Source organism: Leptodactylus fuscus, chromosome 1 (genome assembly GCF_031893055.1).
Source record: "Leptodactylus fuscus isolate aLepFus1 chromosome 1, aLepFus1.hap2, whole genome shotgun sequence".
Classification (NCBI taxonomy): domain Eukaryota; kingdom Metazoa; phylum Chordata; class Amphibia; order Anura; family Leptodactylidae; genus Leptodactylus; species Leptodactylus fuscus.
In genome coordinates, this window is record NC_134265.1 from 286,020,601 (window position 1) to 286,040,597 (window position 19,997).

Consider the following 19,997-nt stretch of genomic DNA (forward strand, 5'->3'; position numbering starts at 1 on the left):
TCAATCAATAGTGGGTGGATTTAAATACATTTATATTCCAAGATGGATGTAGGCCTTTATTTCCTTCAAAAGGGAGAGGCGTCAATGTTCATACCTTTTCCCAGGAAGCGTTTTCTCTAAGACTCCCTACTCCTCTTGGCATTTTCAAAAGAAAAAACAATACTCCTATACAGTATTCAGATATGTGTTGGAATACACTATACAGTACTGTAGACTGCTCTTTTACTGGTGCATAGTTTTATGGTATGCCCATCTTGATCAATCTTTCCAGCACTGGTCTCTTGAGCCCTCATAAACTTTTTGGTCAGACACCTACTTGTCACCGCCACTGCTGACTATTCTGGAACTTACAAAGGACTAACAAGTAGCAAGCCAAAAGCAACACAGGAATAGAACAACCATGACAGTCTGTAGCACTGCAGCAAATTCCAAAACCAAGAATTATTCAGGGCAGACAAATTATAAAATTTATTTCTGTGGCACTATACGGAGCTATAATCCAGGATAAACTCAAGACCGACAGTGGAGGGTTTACCCAGCATTGCATTGTAGTATATACCCAAGTACTAATACTTTAATCACAGTCTTTTCTTGGCCTTGGCACATTGCATTCTGTTGTCTATCCACCACTTCCGCTTTTACCCCAGTTGTAGCTAAGTACCCACTAAGGCTGTATCTGCATTGGATGTTCTGCCAAATAAAATACTGCACCATACTGTGTTGTTTTATATGGTAAAATGATGGAAACCTCATGGACATTATTATAGTCAATTGGATTCATCAGGACCTATGGCAGAACAGGATGGCTAAGTATCCCTAACATCTGAGGCTCATATAACAAATGGGTCCTTCAACTGCAGTACAACACAACTAGCTATTCTGAATGGTGCACATGGATGAAAATCATCCTCTGCCATATCGAAGAGAAGGTGAGCAATGTAAGAAGCCGGACCTAATACCCTTTGCTGTACTTGCTGCTTTGATAGTTACACCGTTGACCAAAGTTGTACCAGAAATGTACCCTGTGCAGGCCACATTTAATACACTGTTGGTACGGAACACATGGAAACATTCCTGCCCTTTTATTATATTTTATTGACTTTTCTGGGTTTTTTTAGTCTGACATTTGTTACAGACAAACATGTAATTTTGCCAATCGAGTTATTTAGCTAAATAATTCAGAATTCTGATACCAAACATTGCCAAAGTTTTTGACTTTTCTGGGAAGCAACATCAATAGACACACTTGAGGGTAGAAGGTCAGTCTCAATTCACCCATCACTGGGCATAACATTGAAATAGCTTCTGCCAGCAAGTTTTAACATTAGTTCTTGTTCTCTCCCTAATTCCCACCCTGAAAATAAATCTGCTTGATGCCAAAGTCTTAGATGAAATCTAAATTGTGAGAACTAAAGCAAGCAGATTATTATATCCACAAACAGTCTTGCAATATGACAGGCTGTCAAGTGTATTATTGCAAACTGCTGTCTGATATAAATCTGCACAAATAAATCCACTTAACCCCAATATACCACATTACATGTTATATTTACAGCCATCCAGGAAACTGAGATATTTACTAAGGTCTTTGGTTATGGTGATTATTGGTTGTATCCATCATACTTTTCAGTGCAGCACTGCTCACAGCTGACTGAGACTGTAGCGAGTCAGATCTCTGAGATGAAGGGCCAATCAGAGTGCTGCCTCATTGTCCAATCCTGAGCTTAGGCGGGGTATTTCAATTCTACATTGATGCCTGCAATTGTAATAATTGAGCTAGTCACCTGGCCATAATCATAAAGGAGAACTAGTTTTGTTTTCCATTGATAAAGTTAAGACATTGGGACATAAACATAAAAATATCATTCTGTCAACTAATTTCTAAAATTCTAAATTTCTAAACTAAAAAAAAATTCTAATTATTTCAATTATTGACAACTCACACATATATGTAGTAGAGCTTGGTCTGATTCTGTAAAGATCTCAGAGAAACGTCGCAAATATAGAACTAAATATAGTCAGTGTAACAGGTTGACCCCTGTTCTGAAAACTGATACAAGGAAATAAAGTGACCAAATGATTTATATGTGCGGTGCATGTAATGGTTTGTGACATTATTTCAAGCTTCTCCTTCGCTCTAAAATTGACGGTTACAATTTTTAGAAATGTGCCAAAAATATTTTTTAACATTATATTGTTACATGGGAGAGGAAAGTGACTTGGGAACAGCTAATGTCCATAACCAAATCCCCACACATGAGCTTAAAAAACAATGGGGCTTCAATGGCAGTGGGGATTGGGTGAGTGGGTGCAATTTTTGGTGTAAATTAGGTTTGAAATCATAATTTCGAATGAAAGTATGATATCCTATTCAGAGAAGACACTCATTGATAAGTATAACAAAAAGGCATTAAATGATGTGCCATTGCTCCTTCACTATAGTACCTCAGTAGTGCAGTTATGCTGATATAACCAAACTAAACGGGCGGTCACACTACAGTTGGTGACTGTCAGCAGTGTCCGTAGCTATTGTCCGTTACAAGATTTTCGCAACGGACACTAGCGGAACCATCTGAAATCTGTTACAATTTCCATTAATTTCAATTGGATTTTATCTTGTGTTACATCATAGTTCGTTTTTTTCCAGTGGACAAAAAATCCTACATGTAGGACTTTTCTATCTGTTAGAAAAAAATGGATGGCAAGTGTCTGTTGTTTTTTTAACATTGAAGTCTATGGGCAATGGACTTATAAAGGACAGTAACTGATAGCCATAAGTGTCCATTTCTTTTTTTACACGGACACCTACAAAATGGAATCCAACGGTAGTGTGAACCCTTCCTAATATGGTTCTCACTGTATCAGGTGAGGCTGTGGAGCTGTGGTGAATATCTCTGCAGTTTGGTTCTGCTGGGAGCCCCAATGTTTTTACGCTAATACTCTATCCATATTGTACAGCTTGGATAATCTAAAAAGAAAGAATGTTGTAGACTTGCAAGCCCGCAGTGTGAGTTCTCCCACAACTTCTCTTCACTTTCTTCTATTCCCCTTACCAATGATTGATCATGAGGAGCCCAAGACTCAACTAACTTGGCTTGGATCTTTTTTGTACTATACCATAGTCTCACTATAAGGTGCTAAGGCATATATATTTCATATCCATTGGCCTTTTAGTTATATTTAGTTATATATATATATATATATATATATATATATATATATTTACATTTTTATGGAGAATCTCTTTAAGAGGAAATAACTGATGGTTTGTGGAATAGGTTCAAGAGGAAAGAAAGAAGAAAAACCCCGGAAACCGCTGGCATAAAATCATTTCATCTTAAAAAGTCGGGACAGTAAGTCATTCTTTTAGACTGTAACATGCTTTTGTTGTTAGACTGTGGATATGATTTATTGTTGTATGGTGGTGTGAATGTGGAGAGCAGCCAGCGAGAAGAATCTAAACCACTCTAAAGTGTTTTCTCAGCCCCGTAATTAATGACTTGTTATTTCTAAAATACCACCTTTGGATTTAAACCATATTTCAAAGCATAACAAATGTTAGACAAATACGTAAAAGTGCGACTAATGGACTGTTCCACATCTTGTAAAGTGTTCATTTCCCTGTATGATGGCTGTCTGTGTTTTCCCTTGCTGGAATACAGGTATTATTTTAGAATTTGTTAGCTTTCCTGGTTGTTTTTACACAATTTAATCTTAAACAGCACTCAAGCTTAATTTTAAAACACTTTGTCAAACTTTGTTTCGTCTCCAAACATGTGAAAAGAATGTTAGAAGTGGAGCCTAGGAACTGAAGGGGTTCAGCTTGTCGCAACAGGGAGAACGGCTAGCCACATTTATCTGGCTATATATGCAATGGGAAGAGACGGAAAACACAAATACATATTCCTTTTTTTAATATTATTATGACTGTTTTAGATTAGAAGACTGCAGGGGAGATTTATCAATACTCATATCACTTTTCTGGCATCGCTTTGTTGAAAAAATGGTATTCACTTCAAACTCCATATTTATGATAACCCCAGCTACTTTTTCCAACCCAAACAACAATTTGAGTTTATATCAAGAAAAGGAGTGAGGGCCCTTAGTCAAAGATAGTACCTGGCACGGCACAGCATCTTCAGTATCTGTGTCATATGCAAAAACAAATCTGCGTTGTTTTAGATATACAGCACACACTATACTAACTCCTCTAACAGGAATGTCATCTTTGTATTACCCTATTCAGATGACTGATTATCATCAGAGTATGCCGGCCCTTGTGCAGTCCAAAACCACATCCATTTCCGTTCCTACTGCAATTCCAATAATCGCATCTGTAATAGTCTTTGTCATAGGTGAAATACAACAACAGCTCATGGCCAATTTTATACAGTGCATGCATGGAATAGCCTACTCTTAGTTGTACAATGCTCAAGCAACAAACCTGTAAGAAGATTTAATCTCCCGATCCAGGATGGCGTTTGTAGAGATAACACCTCGCCGCGAGTCAATGGTGAATGCTTTATTTTCATTGCCATCCACAATAGTGTAATCTATCTGTCCATTCAGCCCACTGTCAGCATCACTAGCAAAGACCTGTGAAGAAAATATTACTTTAGGTAATATACTACACAGATGAGAGAACATTGTCTTTAGCGGTAAAGGTCCTTTAACCCCCTAATAGTCACATTAAAATTGCAAAAACGCTCATAAAAATGTCACTTTTTATCCCTCTCTGCATTGCAGCTTTCATAACTTTTTACATTTTATTTCAATGTAGCTTTACAATACCTTGTATTTTGTGTGCACATAAGACTTTTTGATCAGTTTTTATCACTTTTGGTTGTTGAGAGGAGAGATGAACAAATTTCTGGCATCTGAAGCTTTATGGTGTTTATCATGTAGAATAAACAATGTACTCATTTTATTTATAGATTTTAATGACTTAGGTGCTGCGGTCAGCATTGACTGCAGCATATAAAGGGTTAAATGGCAAGTATGCTTCTGATTGATAATGAGGTATAATATCATGAGCAAAAATCCATGACACTCCTTTCCCAGGGGTTACCGGAAGTGATAGGGACAGAAGAATAAAAACATCATTCTCCCAGAGAGCACAGGGGGTGTTAGCCTGTTTCAGGGAGCACGCCCGTATCATCATTGAATAATGCCTCATTTACGTTATGCACCATCCTCTCCTTAGTTTAGAGCCGTCCACCTTTCTCTCCATCCCAGCTTTGTCACTTGAAGCTCTTGGTCCAAATCTTGCACAAGGACAGTACGCTCGACCACTTTGGGTTTGCGGTTGAGCGTACTCTGCATGTTCAGTACGCCATCTTTGATTTCTGAAGGAGCGAGAGTACTGTACATGCCCAGTACGCTCTTAGGGCCCCTTCACACAGAGTATACGCTGGCTGATTCTGAACGTGTAAACGTTCCGAATCAGCGGCGTTTAAAACAGATCCCATTGCTTTCTATGGGAACCGGTATACGTGCGCTCCCCATAGAAATGAATGGGCTGCTTTTGGAAAAAGCAATGGGATCTGTTTTAAACGCCGCTGATTTGGAATGTTTACACGTTCTGAATCAGCCAGCGTATACTCCGTGTAAAGGGGCCCTCTATGCTGCTCAGTAGCTCATAGATAGGGTATAATGAAAAAGAGGCATTAATCAACGGTGACGCGGCTGTGCTCTCTGGACCTCATTTACATATGGTGAAAAAAAACAATTTATTCAAAATCTATCGGCTGGATCTGAAAATTAAATGTATTGCTGGAATATCTTTTATAAAGGTTACATTATAGTGTCACTAGTGAAAAATGCTATTTTCCAATGCTAGAATCCCTTTAACAATTATTCTATACAACAATATAGAGTTTGAGCTACCAGACTAGGCGGTGTCAAACTATGAATTTCTCTGCTTGATCCCTTTTAAATTTTAAACCAGACAAATGCAGTAAATAGCAAATCCCTAGTGGCTATTGATAGAATTCCCTATGTATATATATGTATTATCAATAATAATGTTACATTGTGTCATTACTATTTCTGCCTATGACTGATGTGGCTTCAGGCTAGGCCTCACTGTACAATGTATACTGTATGTATGACCAAACATATGCACAGTCATACATGCTGCAGCAATAGTCACTCAAGCATCAAACCTTTGCCATAAAAGTCAATGATAAATATCTGATCTGACAGCTCAGTGTAAGCCGGGAGAATAAAACAAGTTCTTTTTTAGTATACTGTAATAATTCATTTCCAGACACGGTAGGAAAATACTTGAAAGATATACTATCCACAGTAGTCCAGTCCAGAACTCCGTTTCTGAGAGAAAATATCAACTGGCAGTAAAATCTGAATAAATCTCTGGTGCGGTTTCAAGCCCACAATATTTATAATCCTATACCAGCTCCTACAATAAGAATGCTGTAAATCAGTAAATTGTAAAATTATTACCGACCTTGGAAAAATAATTTAGTGCATGAATAAGAGGTACTAAATCTATAAATGGTTATATAAATATAACCATCATCATTCATACAAATCCCTTATAACTTGTTCAAATCCGTATTCCTGTCATACAGTAGAACTACCGTACCTGGATGACAACCGTGTTATAGGCCTGACCTTCCAAGACCCATGTAATGTGATGATCCTGGTCAAACATTGGTGGGTTATCATTCTGATCTTGGATTAGCACCGACACACTGCAGTATATCACAGACCGGCTGGTTACGGCAGAGAGGATCACATTCATCCTATTTCTGGCTTCAAAATCAAGCTGCGTTGGGTCATGTATGGTGAGGTCTCCTGGGACGTGAAAACAATGACACATTGTAATAGGATCAAGTAAAAGGAATCAGAAAACTATTATAAATTATAGAGATATATAAATTAAATTGTACAGAGTCGAAATACAGTGTCTGTACCAATATATAGGGCCTTAGGGTAAGTTCTTATGTAGGAATTTGCCACTGAATTTGCCAAACAGAAAATTTCTGCTTCAGGAATGTGAAGTGGATTCTGCTTGACAAAACTGATGCTGAATTTGAAGCAGAATGCCGGGTTCACACAGGTTTTTTAGGTCAGGATTTTGACACGGAATCCGCATCAAAATCCGGCTCAAAAAAACACCTCCAATTGAATTCAGTGGGTTCCTTTTTCCATGAGTGGTTTGTTCCCGCTCGCAGAAAAAAGAAGCTGCATGCCCTTTCTTGAGGCGGATTCCACGCTGAGTCCGTGGCGTGACAACTCCCTCTTAACTAGGCCCATTCATTTGGACCTAATCTGGAGCGGAATGCCACGACTGGATACCGGTGCACTGTATGCAATGTACTTTATTCTGAGGCAGCCTCCGTGTCAAAATCTGGTCCAAAAAAACCCCATGTGAACCCAGCTGAAGATTGCTCCAGTATTTTCCTTTTATTTGGCAGGTACAAATTCCAAATTCTGAACCAAATTGCGCACCAATGGGAAAAGTGGTATGCAGGATGCCTTTTTTTCGCTAGCAGAAAAAAAAAAATCAGCTACTAACACTCATTGAAATGAATGGAAGGTGGATTTAATGGGGAATTTAATGCGGATTATGCATAAAAATCCACGGCAATTTCCTATACGTGAATGTACCTTTAAGGGCCTTTTATATAAGCAGATTATCTGGCAACAAATGTTCCAGGGAATGTTTGTTCCTAATCACTGGCCCATTTTAAAGGCTCAGCAGTCAGGGACAACTTTTATGCTGCATTAAAAATGGTTGATTTTCGGGATGAGCTCTCCCCATAATGGAAAACAAACTACCACTAGAACAACCATATGTTATGAATAATTGCTCTCGCAGCCATTTATCCCCAACAATTGCCCAGTGTAAAATGGTCCATATGTTGCACCCGAGTGACAGGTCTAGTTGGGGGGCACTATCCCTGTATATATTCTCACTAAAGCTTCTATCCTCATGCTGGGTTCACTTATAGCAGCTAGTCTGACAAATTGTTTTTTTGTTTTACCTAGTCAGGACTGAACTGATGACAGAGTTCTGCATGTTGTGCACCTAGAGTATCCAATGTCCATGGCCAGATGAGGCAATAGTTTTCCATCTGATTCCAGGAAACGTCAGGTATTAAAACTGCTGCTAACAGACACCAGAAATGTCTTTGTACTACGTCCAGGAAAATCACTGGGTTAGGGGGTGGGAAGGCCAAAGTCCCGGTTACTTCAATGTCACTCGAAGTGATCAAACAAAACAATTGATCTGCACTAAGTATACTATTATACTGTTATTGATATTATATAACAATTATATTAATGTAAAAATTACTGACAACATTTCTGTCAGTTCTGATTCAATTACAAGTACTGTAGAAGAATTGGGAAAGCTGGGTGTTTACAGTGGTGCTGCCTTGGTGCAAAGGGACAATCGTATATGTGCCTTGGTGGATTTTATTGAAAGAATAACACACTTCAAGATCTTCTCGTGAATAAAGAACTGATAATCTTCAGATACTGAATCATGACAATTGTTTCTGGATGTCTCTTACCAGTTCAGATTCACGTAAAAATACATGGCAGGACTAAATCTTTAATATACATGTAGTCTTGTTACTATTACTATTATTCACCATTACTACTATTTATATCATTCTAACAATAAATGGCACTGTTCTTTCTAAACTGAGTGAATAAGAATAGAAGAAATGGAAATAAAGCTATAATTCTCATTTTTTACAGTATAAAATGCAGATTAGTACGTACATTAAATATACTGTGTCTAATGCTATATGCTATTGCTTATACAGGCTCTTTAGAATCTCCGCTATAGTACTGCATATTGTATGTTTCTTTATTTTTTTACTAGATGGTTTATTTAGAAATGGTTGGATAATCACCTCTCGGCGCTAGTTCATTGCTCAAAACATAGAAAAATAAAAATAGCTTTGCCGATATTTTTCAATACAATTTAGCATAGCAGAAAGTACATAATCTTTACTAGGTATTGAAAATGAGTGAAGCAGTGATAGTAACAATGGAGCTCTATACATTACCCATAAATAGAAAATAGTAGGATTGGTTATTGATATCAGATCGGTGCCGGTCGGTGCTACCTGTACTCCCCAAAGATAGGTTGTCAATATTATAGCCTTGTAAGGCTAAGGCCCCACGTTGCAGAAATGCAGCTTTTTTTGTTGCAGATTTTGTTGCATTTTTTTGAGACAAAGCCAAGTATGGATACAAAAGGAATGGGAAATATATAGGAAACTCTCATACATCTCCCTTCTGCTCAATCCACTCCTGGCTTTGGCTCAAAAAACCGCAGCAAAAGCTGCAACAAAAAAAGCTGTGTTTCCGCAATGTGGGGCCTTAGCCTAAAACTCCTTGAGGCTGAGGCCCCACGTTGTGGAAATGCAGCTTTTTTTGTTGAAGATTTTGTTGCGTTTTTTTGAGCCAAAGCCAAAAGTGGCTACGAAAGGAATGGGAACTACATAAAAATTTCTTATACTTCTCCCTTCTGCTCAATCCACTCCTGACTTTGGCTCAAAAACCGCAACAAAATCTGCAACAAAAAAAGCTGCGTTTCCACAATGTGGGGCCTTAACCTTAGGATGAGGCCCCACGTTGCGGAAATGCTGTGTTTTTCATGCTGTGGAAAGAGCTCAGACTAGGGCCCCATGTTGTGGAAAAGCTGCCTGTTTGTAGCAGATTTTATTGCAGGTTTTTTAGCCAAAGCCAGGAGTGTATTGAACATAAGAGAGAAGAAGAGCTTCCTATATTTTCCCATTCCTCTTTTAACCATTCCTGGCCTTAGCTCAAAAAACTGCAACAAAAAAAGCATTTTTTTTTTACACAATTTGGGGCCTTAGCCTGAAGGTTCACATAATAAAACTTCTTGGATTACAGGCATAGACGGCTTTATTTAATAAAAAGATGGTAAAATAGTATAAAAGCACTTTAGATAATAAACAAACATGAAACCATTTTATTACATGAATATGAATATCAGTGAGTAGTTTGGGGATTACATGTCAGCTACACATGCAGCACACTCTTTCCAATTGTTCCCACTACCTATTGAAGCAATTTACCAATTGATGACGTCATGTCTGCTGATAAGTATATCCACATTAATATGGTGGGAACTTCAACATTATTTCTCATAAGGTATACTAAATACATACTGCACATATTATACAAGAGTTACCTGTTTTAGAATTAAGTATAAATGTATCTTTGTCTTCACTGATAATTCTATAGGATATGGATTGTTCAGATGGTGTAAAGTATTTGGCTTCTACAGTCACCACTGCTGTCCCTGTTTAGAAGAAGAAACAAAAAAAAATATTAAAAAGAGAATTGATTCCAGGAAAAATACGAATATAAGAACTTTTATAAAACAGTAGAAAATCTAATTATAGTAAACAGTGTTAAAATACAAGTAAAATATATCTAAACATATAGCAATGATATTGTATTAAAAACAAGAATGTTGTTTTGGAACGTCATGGATGCCCATAGAAGAAATGAAATAAGGTCTCAAAGGCACTGTCAGCAAAAAAAATAGTGGTGTTGATCATCAGAAAGCCATAACTACAGTTACTTATATATGCCCTGAAAGAACAGCATATGTTCTTATCTACAATACATTGAAGAGGAGTCCTGAATGTGATGATACAAAGAAAAAGGGTTTGAGCAAGCCTATATACTCAAGAAGATCTCTGGTTAGTTCTCCAAGATGTTCCTTCAAAACTTGTGAGTCAGGTCAGAACCCCACGAGGCATAAAACGTAAATTCTAGCGAATCCCATCCACACCTTTGTGAAAAATATGAAGAGAGGACACTTTACGATTTCCAGCACCATCATAGTTTTGGAAATCGCAGCATGTCAATTGTTCCTATGGAAACTCCACAATAGGTATAATAGAAGCAGAAAGTCAGCAGAGGAAACCTCTGCAGACTGTCTGTGAAAAGTGTTGCGGGAAAAACTGTGATGCGTCACTGTGTATTCTCCCACAGTACTTTTTTGCTTTGGCTCACTATGTTGGGGCCTTAGCCTACGTGGTGGTCACACCAAATATTGATTTAATTAAGACTCTTTTTTTCATTAATGAACTTAATTTTGTTAATTAATAGTATATTTTTGTCAATTAACAAAATATTTGTTGTGACCACACTTGCACACAATTTTGGAAGAAACGATATATATATATATATATATATATATATATATATATATATATACATATATATATATATATATATATATATATATATTACATGTAATTCTATGCTAAATATAGTTGTTATTCATGACATTTAGGAATAGGTTCACTACTATAATGACATTATGTATACTGACCTGCTTTGCTATTCTCCAATAGGGTAGCTTCATAAAGATTCTGTACAAAATAAATATCTTTCTCCTGTCCTTCGAGATTAATGGTCACAAGACCTGTTGATGACCTCACTGGAATACCAAGATCTGAGGCCTTCACTTTGAGAACTGTGCTCCTAAAGGTATGAGAGATCGGTTGCTGAAGTTTGATCTCCCCTGTATCTTGGGTGATAAAGAAGAGTGGATCACTTTCCACTAGTGTGTACACGACTGTTCCATTTAAGCATTGATCTGGGTCGCTTGCATGGACAGTAACAATTGTTGCATTCACTGAAGATTGGTGGGGAACATGAACTTGAACCAGATCTTCTGAGAATAATGGGATGTTATCATTGACATCTTCAATGTGAATTAAAACTTTGACAGTAGAAGTAAGAGGACCGTATATACTACTGTCACGAGCCACGATTCGGAACGCATATTGATGTTTTGATTCTCGGTCCAAAGCCTTTGCAGTTACAATGTTTCCAGTTGTATGGTTTATAGTGAAAACACCCTGGGTACTATCAGACAAGAAGTATGTTACTTCACCATTTAAGCCTTCATCTGCATCAAAGGCATGGAGGCTAAGAACCATTGATCCAATAGCAAGATCCTCTCTAACAGATGTGCGGTACTGGCTCTTAGGAAATGTAGGTGGATTATCATTTTCATCCAAGACTTTAATATGCAGTTTGGCTGTGGTACTTTTCTTGGGGCTGCCCAGGTCATGACATTCCACCATAATGGTAAAACTGCTGACATCCTCTCTATCTAGGCTACGGGTGGTCCAAAGCTCGCCTGATGTGTTATTGATGGCAAAATATTCGCCCGTGTTTCCACCTTTAAAAGGAAAGAGACATAAAACAAAAACCGACACTGAGAAACAGTGGAAATATATATCATGGCAACACCATAAAAATATGTTAAGTCCAATAACATGAGGCATTTCTGCTTGTACAGCGAGTGTTTAAGTGTCTCTGGCATGTGATTGCCCTAAAACCTGTATTTCATTTAAGTCAGTGGGTGGTACTGACAGTAAATACAGAATGCCTTATCCATTACTGACAAATGACTTCTCCAGATGTGAAGCCTTTTGTAAATTGGACACACCTTATAATATATATATCTTAATGTGGCTATTTTAGAGCAGCTCATTGCTACAAACAAACAATTATAAAGCTTCAACGCTACAACTGGAATATATCATCTAATCTATAGAATCTTCCAATAAGTTCATAGTTAAGAAGTAAAGACTTCTTAGGGAGACTGTTCGAACACCCAGGGCTTATTGAACTGAGCAATGGGAGTGACCTAGGTTTGTAAATCACATCCTCTAAAAATTCTGTTCCTGTGCTTAGATCTCAGGTACTACAGCTGTAGGGGTGACAGCGTTTGCTTTTACACTTGCCTATATGGACACTTAGAGAGACTTCAAAGTTAAGTCAGATTTATTTGCCATGTGCACAGTGGTACATAGGAGCTTTTGGTGCACTTTGGATATGTCGATTATTAATTATGTATATATGAAGGTATGTATAAAGAGATAGGACGTTAAAAAAGACTTGATGATAAGTTTGGTTTGGAGCATGTATATTGCCAGTAATGGGCACAGATACATTGCTAAAGGGAAAGTCACAGAATTAAAGAGGTGGTCCCATTATTGACATGTATCACCCATCTACAGAATAGCAAATAAATGTCTAAACACTGGAGACCCCACTGCTTTGACATAGATAACTAGAATGCCCATTCCTCCTCATCACATGACCACAATAAGGTGGTAGACATAGACACTGACCTTGCACACTGCAGATGCACCTAAAGTCTATGGGCCTGATGGAGACAGCCGAACACTTTGGGAGCCCCCAGTAATCATATATGTAGATATGAAATAAATATTGACTGTGTGAAAACCCCTATAGGATGCCTTGACAAATGGCATATTTTGTTGCAGAAACATCTGCAACTGTAAATCAGCTCCATTCATCTAAATCAGAGTTGCAGAAATTTTTGTGCATGCTCTCAAAACTACCCAATACAAACCCATTCTAAAGGAGCTGCTAAAATGTCTATTACCCCTGACTTACATTGACTTACTCAGACCTCAGGAATGGGATGTTGTGAGGTTCATGAGTCACTACCTAGAATCATAGCAGGGCAATGTTGGGGTATATAATGTACATATATCCATGTCTCCTATGACCCTACACTATAGTCACAGTTATATAGATATATGTAAGTAAACACATTTAGGCAAAGCATGACACAATCCATGTAGAGCCCAAGATCAAAGGTACACAATGTATAAAATATATAATATACAATCATGGAGCATTTCCATGGTTGCTTAGAAGAGCCTAAATTGATAAAACCATATAATTGAAATATGTTTGTATTATATCCATATATTGAAGTATTTCATTTCCATTGTTGATCTAAGCATACTATGGGGTGTGCTGTTCTCTGTATTACCGGCTACAGTTTACTAGAATTAAGTGTAAAGAACGCAGGAGATTTATTTCCCAGTGCAAAAAGTTAGTTTTCGCAGCTGGATTTTGACATAAAATGTGTGACTGTTCTTCCATTATGTTACTATCTGTATACTATTATTCTATCAGTTTTGCATGCTCCTTGCTCCATGAATAAATCCTCCTGAATACATGAATATATTTGATGTGCATATGCGTTCGCTTCCCAAGTGATGCACTGGTCAAACTATGCATCATTGTTCAGCCAAAAATATTTCCGAATAGGATAAGGCAACTTCTATGTCTAAATAAATCACATCAGATCTACTCATTGTCATTATCATAGAACATTATGGGTAGGCTGGAACTGGTAGATAAAAAAACACACAGAGAAAGTAAAAATAAGAATAAACAAGATACTAAATTACGTGCTATGTAATGTAAGAAAAAAACAAAAAAGAAGAAATTTCAAGTGTAGAAAGTTCCTGAGATGTCTGACATACAATAAACAGCTCAGCGCTAGTAAAAACCTGAAAGCAATGCTGATTTAAACATCTGTTCAGACAGTTTAGCAAGCATCATTAATTACCAATTATTTGGAATTGGACTCTGCCATTGTTGCCAGCATCCTTGTCTACGGCCAACACTTTGTGAATTATTCCCAGATCTTGGTTTTCTGGGACACGGATCTCAGCCTCAGGAAGTAAGAGCTCAGGAGCATTATCGTTCTCATCCAGTACAATACACACAATGGTCGCTGAGCTGGACAAAGACGGGGACCCGCCATCCGTCACCAGTACTAGTGATAAAGAAATGATGGTAAACACAGAGCAAATGTAGCGAATTACTAATGACTTTATACCTATAATGATATATACCCATAATCTGATAATGATCATAGTCCAGGCTTCAGGCTACTTTAACTGAGATGCTAATAGGCGGAATGTTATACAGAATAAATACAGAATAATTATGCAGACCTGCAATTCAGGAGACTAGTAAAGCTGGGTGACTATCCAAGTGGGAGTCATATAAGTTGTCACCTGGAGACTGACAGAATCTCAGAAATAAGGATTTTTTTTATTACCCTGACATAGGAGATATTCTATGAATAATGCTTATCACCTATCAGCATGATGAGAAGTGTTTAATAGCTGGGGTTTCTACAGCTGAGACCTCCTTCGAGCTTGAAAACTGGGGTCCTTAAAGGGGTTGTCCACTTTCAGACCAATATTGATAGACAAATGTTATGGTTTGTATAATAAAAAGTTGTACAATTTTCTAATATACTTTCTGTATCAATTCCTCATGGTTTTCTAGATCTCTGCTTGCTGTCATTCATTCTGTTACTTCTAGAGGATAAAACTCTGACCATGGTCATGTGATTTACGGTCCATGGTCATGTGATGAGCACACAGGTGTCGCTCGTTATAGTCACAGCACAGTAATCAGACATCTGCCTGGTAATCAGCTGTGCACCTGTGTACTCATCACATGACCATGGACTGTAAGTCACATGACCATGGTCAGAGTTTTATCCACTAGAAGTAACAGAATGAATGACAACAAGCAGAGATCTAGAAAACCGTGAGGAATTGATACAGAAAGTATATTGGGAAATTGTATATCTTTTTATTGTACAAAAAAATAACATTTGTCTCTTAATATTGGTCTGAAGGTGGCCGACCCCTTTAAGTCCTCCATTCCCTTCATCTGACAGAACATTGTGCTCAGTTCTTTTAGTCAGTCCTATAGTAGTAAGAGTAGCAGTCACACATGTGCAGAATGGCTCCATTCACACAGGGGACTTGGGATCCCTGTTCTAGTTAGTGATCAGTGGGTGTCTAGTGGTGAGACCCGAGCGATTATTCCTTATCGTATGGATTCCAAAACAGAAAGAGTGACAGTTATGGGAGCCAAAGCATTTCACTGTCACATCAGCTGGATCGCCAAAAGTTGAACATTGGTGGCATTTCCTAGTGATTTTCTGTTGTTGAGTAAACCTTTGCAATGCCTGGGTGTGATCTGCTATAAGTTCTGCTAGAATGGTTTCCAATGTGTTGAATCTATAGATACTGTATGTGCTGTCTATAGCTTATGGACAGTTCTTGGACTGCGGTTGGTGTACAGTCATTGGGTGCACTATGCATGGACACATGTATGGTTCACTCTTCAGTAATCTATCTTCATTATAATTATATGGCTGAACAATTACTTTCGCGCTGTCACATGTCTAGTACAGGATATACTTGTGGTCAATGTACAACTTACCCTTAATAACAAAGCGATCTTGCTTCTCTCTGTCAAAAGCTGCCGCTGTGATCAGCTCTCCAGTATTAGGATTTATCCTGAAATACGCATGTGCTGGGCCTGGCAGGATGTGATATGTAAGCGCAGCATTGACTCCTAAAAAAATAAAACACAAACGTGACTTTTACAATCCCAAAGATCAAATCTGACTTATGTTTGGTGCTGAAGTGGGCTCTTGGTTTAAGAAGAGGCCTCCATCAAGATCCTCCAGTGAGCTTAGCCTCTTAAGTAATAATACTGCCATCCTCCGCCATACCTATATGGCCTCCCCTTTCCAAATTTAACAGCAGGGCAAAATACATGGAGCTTGGCGTTATCTTTTTGTGGTTATTTTACAAATATAATACTAGTCACTGACTATGATTCTTGGTTACAATGATACCAACTCAGTTTAGGAATATACTAGGCATAAACTTAAATAAATGGTGAGTCCATATTATAAGTACCCCTGATGGAGAGATTGTTGCAAGACTCAATACATTCCAGCGGTCTACCTATGTGCTATATATGAGCTCTATATACATACAAGCATCCAGCATACACTCAGAAAGGTAAAATGCGTAAAAAATACATATTTACAGAGGAATAATGTGAAGCCTAGTCTGTAATATAAAAGATGTAATGAGACCCCACCTTTTACCATGTGCTATCTGTAATGCTGGTCCCTTCTTATGTTGTAGACAGTCCTTTAGACCCCTTTGGTTCCAAGACCCAGTAGCAATTGTTACCTGTGCATCACCTATAGCTATACCCCTGCACATTTCACTGTATACTAGCATTTGTAGTGTGCACAGTAATGCAAATAGTGGATCAAAAAGTATAATCTATGCTGCTAGCTATGTTAACCAACCTCTAGGTGCCGATACCTTCTGAAATGTGAAGCACTAGAATTATTGCAGTGAGGTTACTATTTTATAGATTGTTGGTTACATTACAAGGTAATTCCAGAAAATGAGTTTAGAGCAATGTAAGACTGTGCAACAGTGCCACACAGTGGCTAGATATAGTAAGCTCACCGCACTCTGTTCTACCACAGTCATTGTTACCAAATAGTGCAAGTCTATGAAAATGCTGCAGATTTTACCTGTGAATTTGCACAGGTAAACTCTGCAGTGGATTACAGTACCAGACATGTATATGAGATGTTATAAAATTTCATCCACAGGGTGTGTAATTTTCTGTTGCAAATTTCTACCAGTTTTTACCCCTTGTGATGTAAAATATCCTGTGAAAACATAGCAAAATATTCTGCATGGGGACCTACCCTTACTTTTATTAGGGACAATATTTACCAATTCAGTACAGTGTAGTTACAGTCAGAAGAAGGGTGAGCGGGAAATGCTGTGATTTTTTTTTTCATATCAAAATGACATTGGCTGAACTTTTAACCCCTTCCCACCGCCCATAACTTTTTTATTTTTCCGCTCTCAGAGCCATATGAGGTCTTAATGTTTGCAGGACAAATTTTTCTTTATAATAATACCAATAATTATTCTGGGAAGCTGGAAAAAAATTCAGAATGGGTGGGATTTGAAGAAAAAGTGCATTTCTGAGACTTTCCTAAGGGCTTAAGTTTTACGGCATTGACTATGCAGCCAAAATGACATGTCACCTGTATTCTATGTTTCGGTACAATTCCAAGGATACCAAATTTAGGGTGCATTCACACTGAGTAAACGCTAGCTTATTCTGAACGTAAAACACGTTCAGAATAAGCGGCGTCTAAAGCAGCTCCATTCATTTCTATGGGAGCGGGGATACGAGCGCTCCCCATAGAAATGAATGGGCTGCTTCTTTCACTCCGTGCAGTCCCATTGAAGTGAATGGGGAGTGCCGGCGTATACGGCAAGCTCTGCTCATGCCGGAGCGTACACGCCGGCACTCCCCATTCACTTCAATGGGACTGCACGGAGTGAAAGAAGCAGCCCATTCATTTCTATGGGGAGCGCTCGTATCCCGGCTCCCATAGAAATGAATGGAGCTGCTTTAGACGCCGCTTATTCTGAACGTGTTTTAAGTTCAGAATAAGCTAGCGTTTACTCAGTGTGAATGCACCCTTATATGGTTTTATTTACATTTTAACCCCTTAACAAAAACTCAAAACTGTGCCAATTTTTTTTTTCTAAAAGTTGGCATATTGTGACACCCGTACCTTTTTTATACTTCCGTGTACGGGGATGTATATGGCGGCTTTTTTTGTAGTTTTTAGTTCTACCATTTTGGGGAATTGGTATTGCTTTGATCATTTTTTATTCAAATTTCTATCAGAAGCAAAACAGTGAAAAAATGGCGGCTTGGCACTTTTGACTTTTTTTTCCACTACGGTGTTTACCGTACGGGAAAAATATTTTTATAGATTTGTAGACTGAGCGTTTTCGGATACAGGGATACCTAATGTGTACGTGTTTCACAGTATTTAAGTACTTTTATATGTGTTCTAGGGAAAGGGGGTGATTTAAATTTTTAATACTTTTTATTTTTATTATTTTTTTTTTCCTTTTTTTTCCGGCATTTATTAAACCCCCTAAGGGTCTTGAACCTCAGGGGGTCTGATCCCTAATGTAATGTATTACAATGCTAATGCATTGTAGTGTATTGCAAAAATACAGCATTTCTATTGCAGGCTACATAGAGTAGCCTTCAATAGAGAATACAGCATGACAGGCTGGATAGCCTTCACAAGGCTCCCAGCTGTCATAGAAATGGGGCGCAGGCCCCGGAGCTTGTTCCAGGTGCTTGCGATTGTTGGGAAAATGGCGCCTTGGTCAACTTTGACTGTGGCCCAGAGGGATTAATGTCCACGATCAGTGGCAGGGCCCCGTGGCGAACTTTTGATATGGCCCCTCCCCCTTCCTGACTGACATCATAAAACAGCAGACACCGGGCAGCTATGGAGGCCGCCCGGCTCAGAGCGGCCACCATAGTTAAACACCTGGCATCTGCCGTACTAGTATGGCGGACATCGGGAAGGGGTTAAATGAGTAAGGCTACGTTGACATCTGTACCAGAATCTTTGCTGGACTTGTCCATTGTCATATTTGAAAGGGATGGACCCCATTACATTGGGTCCATGCAGGCTCTAGATATTATCATTATTTTAGTGGTCTGCTTCTCCTCTGATGGACAAGAACAATGGAGATATAACATTAGTATAAGGTCTTGATACCATTGTAAGTTGGTAGGGTCTGTCAGGTCCACTTATGTATACAGAAGCCACCATGTACTCCAAACCAAATGTATTCAGAATCGTGGTTATATTTTTATTTCTAGGAAAGCAAGTAGGGCTATCAATACAGCACAGCAATGGTTATTACTCATCTTTCCCAGATGTCTAAGTGGCAAAATTGGCTTTTTATACAGGAAAATGGCAGAGAATGTGTTATTACATAATTATGAATGTATTCTGTTCAATAATTTTCTGAATAAAATACATAACTGAATAAAATTTAGGATAATACAGAGGTGATTTTTCAGTTATGAACATCATTTTGGTTTTTAGTAACATGCGTCACTAGTTTGAAGGGTTGTCCTACCATGAATGTATTGGAAACAGTTGAATAATAATGTCTGATGGTTTCCTACAGCTCCCACTGTGAACATGTTGGATTTTTGGTCTAGAACAGAAGTCTGGGGTACACAATATCAGACCCACTCCTTAACTTAAAAAATGTCATGTATATCTTATGGGGAGACAAGTCCAGGAGTCCACTTTAAAGGGGCTCTATCACTAGGAAAAGTCATTTTTAACTAATCACATCTTTGCATAGGCTTTAGAAATGCTATTCCACACTTACCTTTAGTATGTAGATTGCCTCAGTGGTTTCTGAATAAGTCCGTTTTTATTCATA

The 19,997-nt window shown here is 38.2% G+C and overlaps 1 protein-coding gene across 1 annotated transcript in view; it reads right to left on the reverse strand.

The window, feature by feature from the left end:
* Positions 1-19,997, reverse strand: part of DCHS2 (dachsous cadherin-related 2) — a 198,875-nt gene that overhangs the window by 13,553 nt on the left and 165,325 nt on the right. The window contains exons 11-16 of the mRNA XM_075287847.1: positions 16,111-16,245; positions 14,429-14,638; positions 11,354-12,211; positions 10,199-10,309; positions 6,605-6,816; positions 4,445-4,596 (exon numbers count right to left, since the gene is read on the reverse strand). Of these exons, the coding sequence (XP_075143948.1) occupies positions 4,445-4,596; positions 6,605-6,816; positions 10,199-10,309; positions 11,354-12,211; positions 14,429-14,638; positions 16,111-16,245 (1,678 nt within the window). The remainder of the gene's footprint in view (positions 1-4,444; positions 4,597-6,604; positions 6,817-10,198; positions 10,310-11,353; positions 12,212-14,428; positions 14,639-16,110; positions 16,246-19,997) is intronic.